This window comes from Poecilia latipinna, unplaced genomic scaffold (assembly GCF_001443285.1).
Source record: "Poecilia latipinna isolate Pla-1442-1.1 unplaced genomic scaffold, P_latipinna-1.0 Scaffold849, whole genome shotgun sequence".
NCBI classification, from domain to species: Eukaryota; Metazoa; Chordata; class Actinopteri; order Cyprinodontiformes; family Poeciliidae; genus Poecilia; species Poecilia latipinna.
This window is the reverse complement of record NW_015113465.1, coordinates 201,048-210,526: the sequence shown is the minus strand read 5'-3', so window position 1 is coordinate 210,526 and position 9,479 is coordinate 201,048. Positions and strand designations below refer to the sequence as shown.

General features: G+C 39.2%; 1 protein-coding gene across 1 annotated transcript; it reads right to left on the bottom strand.

Annotated features, from left to right (window-relative positions):
* Nucleotides 1–1,406: 1,406 nt before the first annotated feature.
* Nucleotides 1,407–8,012, bottom strand: LOC106956852 (fibrous sheath CABYR-binding protein-like). Its single transcript, XM_015047924.1, has 3 exons — nucleotides 7,747–8,012; nucleotides 3,505–3,635; nucleotides 1,407–2,568 (listed from the first exon to the last, which is right to left on the bottom strand). Exons 2-3 carry the CDS (start codon nucleotides 3,622–3,624, stop codon nucleotides 2,047–2,049), a joined length of 642 nt encoding a protein of 213 aa, XP_014903410.1. The 5' UTR covers nucleotides 3,625–3,635; nucleotides 7,747–8,012; the 3' UTR covers nucleotides 1,407–2,046.
* Between the last annotated feature and the right edge of the window lie 1,467 nt (nucleotides 8,013–9,479).

The following is a 9,479-nucleotide window of genomic DNA, read 5'->3' as shown; positions in this document are numbered from 1 at the left end:
CAAGAACAAGCAGCTGGAGTTCGAACCAACAACACAGTTTAGAAAATCAAGGTCAGGCTGTAGCATTGCTAAGTGTTTGAAGAAGCAGGTCACTGTTAACCTGCGGTGGCTTCAAAACGAGATACCTAAGATTTCCAATAAGATGAGCTTTGGTGGTTTGTTGCAGTCGTTTTTCTTTCCACACATAAAAGTTGCACAAAAACCTTTTCTGACCTGGCCTGCTAGTGCCTGGCCCACTCCCACAGGACTATTCTGGGCTCCCTTTTTGACCTTATTGGTCCTTTAGGTGTAGATTCCCTCTCAGTGACTTAATTATTTAACCGAAGGTCACACCCAACGCTCCAGTTCCCAGTTAATGTCTGAGTCTGAGTTAAGGGAACACACTGAAGGCAACAGACAAAGAAAAAGTGAAAAAAGGAAATTTGGCAATGAGAAAACAATTAAGATAAGCAAGCAGAACTTTAACAAATTAGTTTGTTTATTGTGTTGTTAAATTAGCCACATTGCTAGTTTAGAGAAAAATACAAAAAAAGTTATTTAAGTGCATCCAATAAAGGAATATTTGGACATGTTTACTGGGACAAACTGGACAAAAGCAAAACAAAAAGTCAATATCAGGGGAAAATGAAACTAAGCTTTATGTGCTACTACGTTTAAAGTCAAAACTGAGATAACCAACTTAGCTGCAACTTAGTAAAAAAAATAAGTGGAATTTGTGTACAACTCGTATAATGGGATTTAAAGCACCAGAACAGAATACAGATGATTATCTACACACTGTAATATTGCAGATATGCTGGATTTTAAGCCAGGTTTGGTGAGAAGGATGTGAATTTTCAGACAAGAATGTCAACATCAAGAGTTTTTCAAGTCCTGTTTAAATTGAAACACCAAAATGCCTATTTCAAAGTACAAATGCTGCAACACACCCTGCTAACTAACAGAGGACTGAAGCAATGGCTGTCTCAACATTCGTATTAATCTGATAGGCTAACAATTAAAATTTAGGTTGTATGTTTGTTTGTCTATTAACTAAATAGGGATATTCCTGTTGATTTGTGATTTTTTTAATTCAAAACTTTCACCTTCCAAGTAAAATTAAATGTGTCATTAGCCCATGCTAGCAGTGGAAAGTAGCTATTTTGTATCTGTCTATCTACTTACTGCTAAGCTAACTTTAAAATCTTATTTGTATCTTTCAATTTAGTGTCAAGCTGCTGAATATTAAAAAAACATATTTAACTGCACCAAATACAGAAATATTTTCAAGTTGAATAACAACAATAATATGCTATCAGGGTACAAAACAAGCTAAGCTAGCAACAGCTATCCTTACTGCTAGCTTCAGAGGCTAATTTAAAATTATGTCTGTGTGGAATAAAAACAAGAGCTCATAATGTAATCAGTAAGATTTACCGGTGCATGTTAATTTTATTATCATTATTATTATTATTTTTAATGTTAAATTTGATCAGAATCAAGCATTTGATAAGTTAATTTGACGTAAATTTTGGTTAGCAAGTTCCCAAAATGTCCCGTTATTCCTTTAAGTCACACGTGCCTGGCAAAGTGATTAATGCCAAACTTTTACAAAAGAACCGTTTCGCTCTACTGTTAGTGGAAAAGTGGCAGAAAGTGAAAGAGAATGCATGGGTGGATGGAAGGCCTGTTGATTGTAGTGGTAAATTAAGCTATTTCAGTCAAGTGTGCAGGAAAATCATAGTTTCTAGGGAAGCTTTCACATAGATACTGCATGCACATGAAAGTGGACAACTGCATGCTGTCATAGTACACCATCATAATGAGGTAAATGTGCTATATAGTGGGATGCACATCCTGTACATATAAACATAGTGGTAGAAGTAGTACAACGCTACTGTCATGTACATAATCATATATATGGAATAGTGTTTCTGTTGTGTTTAAACTGTTGTATTTTAATGTATATAAAAATAGTGGCTTTCCACATTATTTTGGAATTAATGTTACATTTCTCTGCAGGGTTGATTTCTGTAGTGTGATTTTGGTGACGGAGTGGATTGTCCCCTATGAAGACGCCTCTTCTGTCTTCGCCGCTACGTTCTCCTCAGCAGCAGCAGGCGACTTCTCTGTTGGCTCCTCTGCTTTTGGTGTTTCCTCAGCTTTTTCTGGGTCTTTCTCTGTAGCTTTTACCTCTGCCGACGCTGCTGCTTCCACCGTAGCTGCCTCTGGCTTGGTTTCCCCTTCCACCTTTGGTTCTACCTTTACCTCGGCGTTTGCGTCCGCTTTTGCTTCTACCGTTGCCTCAGCAGTCGGGTCTGCCTTTGTTTCGTCGTTTTCTTTTGGTTTTGGTTCCTCCTTTGGCTCTGCGTTCTCTTTTGGTTGCTCTGCTGCGCCACCAGGGGAGCTTTGCACTGGTTGGGATGCATTATTTTCTGCAGGTTCCTCTTTGTTGAGGACACGCTGCTCACTAAGTGAGCAGGCCAGGTAGCCTATTAGCTTCATGTATTCCTCAAAGCCAACCTTTCCGTCAGCGTCAGAGTCTAGTCCCTGGGCCATATTGTTGACCGCTTCCTTGCTGTCTGCACCCTACAAGTTGGACATACACAACCACAAGTCAGTCAACAATGATAGTGAGCAAAAGAAGCCAGTCATAACATAGGCTACCTTCACACAGTAGGTAAATGCAACTCAAGTTCACTTTTGTGCCGGTTTTTCAACCTTTAACTGGCTTTTTCACAGCAGTCTGAACGACCCAATTGCGATCTTTTCACCTCCTGAGAAATCCAATTTGTGCCACTTCTGTGTTTGGTGCTAATTCGGATACATATCTGGCTGTTTTTAAAGCATTTGTCTGAATGGTCATGCTGCATTTTATCCAGCTTTTACGTGATTGATGTGAAACATGCGTCATTCAACACCAGAAAAAGCCAGACATGGTGAATCTGGGCGTAAACGACTGAGAATTAGGATTATAAACTTATGAATGACTTTTGTGTCTCTGAAGTGCATCACATCACAATCCCACCACTTCACATGCAAACAAACTTCCCTACAGAAGTTGCAGTCAGTGGTCCACAAAAGGTTTTACTTTCTTTCTATCATCCTGCTTTGTGTTGTTAATCTTGTGTCGATAATGATGGCTCGTTGCTGAATAAACTTTGAAATTGATCCATAAACGGATCCATCCATGCCGTGTGACGTCAGCAGCCTTCGTCTGCGCATGCAGGCCACTTTGGGGTTGTAAACCGTTCACACAAAGCCTCATTGCAGTCAGGTTTAATTAGCAGTACGAACAACCACGCAAGAAAAAAAAAAACAAAACAAAAAAAACCAGAATCCAACTTCAAGACCTCCTGTGTGAACGTAGCCTTAGTTATTTTTGGACATTTTCTGAGACTCGTCCACTTCTTTCACACAATAATTTGACTAATTATTCACAAATACAAGTTAGAACTGGTCAGTCTCACAAAAACTAGCGTTATGAATCGGTTACATAAACTGTTCAAAGAAGTTCGCTCTGACCGAAAGGATGTTGCCGAGCTGGGATGAGACCAGGTTTTGAAAATCTTTCTTTCCTATATTCTCTTTTCCTTTGGATGACTTCAGGAAGGTTTTCACCACGGCCTGGATGGCACCCTCCATGACTCCCCTGTCTGGGATACAGGAAGACACATTCATTAGAGAAACAGATCAGATTAATATCTATCCATCTTTCAGTCCATTTGTCTATAACTTTTGATCTGAAACTTTTTAAACACAAAACACAGCTAAAACACAAACGGTAAAACCAGGGATAAGTGCTGGTGCGACTCATGTGGTGCTCTACCAATTAAATTTGGATGTGCGATTGACCAAAACAAACAACTTCCAGTTCAAAAGTTTGAAAACCAGTAGGATTGACCAGTGACCACACTAACGACTAACAATAAGAGCTTATTTTTCTCTGCATTTTTAACTAAATGTGAAACATTTAATGAGACAATCATCAGAAGTGCAAATAAACTGTTTATATGCAAGGCGGCCATGTTGTATTTTGAGGATGCGGTTAAGAAAACCAAACAACAAAAACAAAACCTCAAACTTAGAATTTCGACTTAGGGCAATTTATTTATTTACATTTGTCTACCTTAAATTTTTCAACTTTAAGTTATAATTTGAGCACAAGCATTGCAATGCAAATGGATAAAAAACATTTTCTCTTATTTCGTGACAAAAAACTTGCTGTAGAACTTTCTGTTTTAAAATATCTGTCAAAATACCTTGAAGACCAATGAGACACTTTTCTGAAATCGTTTGGGAACCACTTATCTAGATAAATATTGAGTTTTAAGTCATATTTTTTCAGACGGGTGCATGTTCTGAGAAAACTGAAACCAAGGATCCCTGCAAAGTTTTCGTTTCAGTTGTCAGACTCCTGATCTGCGGTTGGGGACGAACAGTGACGTGAGGTAGGTGGAAAAGGTGAGAGGGAGTCTGATTGAGAGACGAGCTGCGATGGACAATGGCGGCTCTGATCTTTGATAGGTCATCTGATCTTTCTAAACTACCAGGCAAGCTTGGATTACCAGAGGGATTACCTAGTCCTTGTCTGCCCTTCTGTCTCCCTCCCTCTCCGTCTTCCTGTCCGTCCCTCATCATACTCCAAGCCTTCCTCCGATGCACACATAATCTTCACGTGTTGCACAGACTGAAACTAGCCAGTAAGGGCGACGCGTTTGCAGGCATTCCTCTCATTGCTCTCTGCGGAGATCACTTAGACAGGAATTTACAGGCTATACCTCCGAGCTCGCTTTGCCCTGAAGCGCAGAGACGATGTTCGTTGAAGCCAAACACGCTCGGCAGTCAGTTTCGGTATTCAAATGCTGCAGAGCAAATAAACAGTGTGAGGAGAGACTGTTGACTCTTTGTTTTAACAAGGATGCAGCAGAGCTTGCGGCAGCATATTGACATCTACGTTACTGGTGTGCATGTCAGGCTGAAAGACAAGCAGTTTCCAAAGCGCACATTAAATATTACCAGTTAGTGACGTTACGCCGATAGAGTGACAGGGACCTATGAGCTGTTGAATCTAACATTTCACTTCTCTCTTTTAGGTATATTTTTTAAATGTTTAACGCCAGCTCATTAACCAGCAGCCACCATTTGGAGTCTCCAGTGTGACCCATCAATTACACGGTTCACTAGTGAGCCAACACCAGTGCTTGCCTCTGTAATTTTTTAATTAATGTAATGTAATAAATTGCCAGGTTTGGTCTGGCAGTAGAGTTTGGAGTAAAGAAGTGCTTCAGTTTTGAGGCGGTAGAGCTAAAGGGAGGACTCGATTTCAATGGAAATTTGTCTTTTATCGGTAGTTTCTTTGCAGCTGCATTTTACATCTGTCAATATGGATGTGTGAAATATCACAATCACAACAAACTACTTGGATTCAAGTTGTTGGTATTGAAACCAAAAGTAGTAACACAGTTTCAGGGTTTTTTATTTGTTATATGTGTAGCTTGAAATTTTGACAGGATTTTTTTTTTTTTTTTTTTAAAGAATAACCGTTCTGATTCTTTGTTGAACTTCTTTTGTAAGCAACCAAATATTTTCAAAAGTTGACTGATGTGAGTTTGGTCATTTCTTTTTTTTAATTGCCAAAATCACAATGTTCCCACCTAACTTTAGGATCTTGATCACTAACAACAGTGTCAGGTCTGTGCATGAAATACAGAGAAAGTAATTCTGACTGCAAAAAGAAAAGTTTAAAAGTGCAGTGTGTAACTTTTATAACAAATATGTTATTTTTTTGCAAATTTGTTAAAACTGCCACCATGTTGTGATAGTTTCTTATGAGACAGATAATCTGTGAAAAGATCAAGCTCCTCCACTTCCTTACCTAGCTGGTATTGCTGTCTGAAGGAAAGCAACCAATCAGAGCCAGAGGGAGGGCCTTAGCGCTGTGAATCAATCTCATGTACTCACTGTTAAATGTGTAAGAGGTGGGGAAACAACTTATCCTTACAGGAAAACTGTTTATCTGCCGTTATTGGTGGCCATGCTAACTAGCTTTAGCATTCATGACAGGCTGAAGCAAGAGGGTGGAGTGAGCAGCGCTGCAGGGAGGGGTGATTGACAGCCCTAAGATTCTCCTCCTGGCTCGGCTGGTTGTTTCTATCAAAACTGGGAGAACGCAGAGAAACTGGATTTTTTTTTTCACAGATTATCTGCCTCATACCAGATATAATAGAAGACAGTTTCAACAAATATGTAAAAAAATACATCATTTTTTTTCTAAACGTAACATACTGTTGCTTTAACCAGGTTTATAATATTATTTACAAAAAAACAACAACTACAGACTTGAGGCAGGGCTGCACTGTACTAACAAACTTTGAAGCTGTAATATTTGTAAAGTATTGAAATATTGGTCATGATTAACTCTCTTGTGCCAGTCTTTTCAATCATCAAGGTGCCTCTGAAACTTCCTAAACTCTACATAAGTTTTAGTGTGAGGGCTGACAGAGGGAGAATATGGTTAATGAAATACGTCAAATATATCACTAAATATCATATCCAAGCTGCCTACAGTTACAGCATCCAAGAAAGCTTTTGCCTTAGGCCGACTTTGCAAATTGGACACAGAAAAAAAAAAAAGACCAAGAGCTCAAGAGTATACATAAGTGCTGCGTAACCACTCCTAGTTGTCAAAGTAATCCAAACACTTAAAGTGATCCTGAGCTCAGCTGGGACTTTAGGGGACTTCTTCCTGTGCCTGACACGCCCTTCCAGCCCTCAGTACACAGGGGCCTCGTATCCACACACACATCTTCCACCCTTCTCCCGACACTGCCGGGTACTTTCTATGAACAAGTATAGATAAACATATTCCCCACATTCAGGAAAAAATAGCATCCAATTCAATTTAATCAATGTCATTTATCTACTCCTTCAAAAAAAAGAACAAAAAAAAAAGAGCAAAACACAACAGCGCAAATAATTAAACGCAAAGTCCTACAACCGAGAGTTTCGCGTTTCGCCGCAGAGACCCTACGGGGGATTGGGTGTTGCGTTTCAAAAAGAAGAAGAAGAAAAACAACAACGGGTGAACGTGATACGGTCCGTGCGCAGAGTAATGACAATACTACCGCTGGTGTGGCATGAAATATTAACAGAGGAACAAGTCGGGCTGTGGCTATAAACAGCGGGAAGAGTCACCGTCTCCCACCCAAGTAAAATCCACGCATCCAGACCCGTGGGTGTGCGCAAGGACTCATGATTAACGGATTGGTTTAAAAACTAACAAAAAATAATAATAGAGAGAAAACCAGATACAAAATGTTGCTCTCGGCTTCCTGCTCAATAAAAGCAGGACGTAAAAGTTGCGCCCTTTACTCGAACACCTGGTGGGTAGGTTAGGTTCAGATCACCTGGATTTTAGATCAACTGTTTGCAGCTGATCACTCAGTTCAAGTCTATATTAAAACATCTTCACGTTAATCTGATATGGATGTGAGCGCAACGAGAAGTAAAAAAAAAAAAAAAAGTTAGCAAATATAAATTAAATAGTTAGATTTTTCCTTCTACAACTTTGTAGGAAAGTTGCGCTTTGTAGGACAGCAGCCAGTGAACGGTTCCTGCAGTCAGACAGGAGCAGGGAGCCTCTTGCGGGAGTTTATCGAAACGTGGCAACAGGAGAGAAAAAAAAGAAAAAGTAAAGAAAAAAAAAACGCCGCTTCCATGCAGGAAACACTTACAGTAAACCAAAAGAAAAACATCCAAACTCACCGTTTTACCGTCTGCGGGAGAAGAGAACTGTGTAAAATGTGCGCCAAAAGTGACTTTCGGAGCTCTCCTCCGCCTTTTTTCTGCGCTGCTTTGAGCCCTGTGGACTTGCCAAACTAGTAGGACTGCAGAATCTCTTCCGTGATTTGGGCTCGCTTCCCCCCACCCTCCCTCCTGTCCTTAAAAGTTTTCCCCCCTCACAAGTCAAAGGGCGTGTACCTGGGAGAGTGGGAAGGGAGAGCAGAGGAGTGGAAGACAGCGACCCTGGCAAGCAGGGAAGGAGATGGAAATACAAGCAGAGAAAATATACACTGACTGAAAGTTGTTTTTTTTTTTTTCTTATTATTTCATTATTTGGACGTTTCAGGTTGTTGTTCTGCTGATAAGCCAGCTGTTTGGCGTCAGGCGTGATTTCCTCATTTGGCGGGTGGAAGCGGCTTCATCTGCTGGGACAGAGAGGCAGGGCGGGTGGGGTGACTTCATGTTCATTCTTGTTAAATTAACTTTAAAACACAAATTATCAGGCCACAACACGAAGCTTTACTTGTTTTTAGTTATGAGAATACATTTCAAAACGTACGAAAAGATAAACTACATTAAAACAGAACTGAAATGCAGATTTTGATCTGAGTGAAGGCATTTTTTTTCTTTCATATTTGCTGGTTTAAGAAATAAAATAAATTTTTATCACATCAGATCAACAAACATTAATGTGATTTATTAGGATTTTATGATAAACAGAAAGAAGCGCCACTGCCAAAGGAGAATGATACACAACGTTAAATCGAACTTAGAAATAATGATCTGCTTTAAACTTCAAAACCCTTTTAACTCTGGTACCCCTAAATAAAATTCAGCACACCCAAATGCCTTCATGTAGGCCATGTAATTAAGAGATCTCACCTGTTTGTAGTTTAATCTGAATATAAATCCAGCTTTTCTTTCAGATATTTAAGTAACATTAGTGAACAAATAGCTTTATGAAAATATACTTCAGGTAGTTTTATGCAGGGTTAGATTAGAAAACAGTACGCCAAACTGACTAATAATGTTTCTGGCTATATTATCACATATAAAGGTAACACAAAAGGTTTTTAATATATATTTGCAAAGAATGTACAAAATGGAAAATTATTCATGTTGGAACAAGGAATGTTGTTTTTTGTAATCCAACTTCTGTTGTTTTCTGGCCTTAAATGATAATATGTATTAAATTAAATATTTCTAGTCCCACAGTGGGTAAATGGAGATGCACCAGCAGCAAGTTATATTTTTCAGCAGGAACAATAAAGCTTGTCAGAGTTGATGGAAAGATAGAGCTAAATACAGGCGTGACCAAGAATACTAAACACACAGTCAGATATACATTAGATCAAAGCATCAAAGCATATTCATGTGTCAGAATGGCCTAGTAAAAGTCCAGACCTAAATTTGAGAATCAATAAGTCTTGCAGATGTACTTGGAGCAAAACAAGGAAGCACTGGTTCAGTGAATACAGCTGCAATATAATACTTTTATTCATAAAAACCTCAAGAACCATGCATGCTCTGACTTTCTCTACAGAATAACCTGCTGCTTTGTGTTGGTCCATCATAAAAGCAACCCCCCACCTTAAACCATAAACACCTTAAAGTTTATGGTTGTAACGTGAAAAATTGTGGAAAAGTTCAAGGGTCATGAACATTTTGAAAGAACGGCTGGATTTCAAACAGGTGCTTTGAATATACAGTGGCCA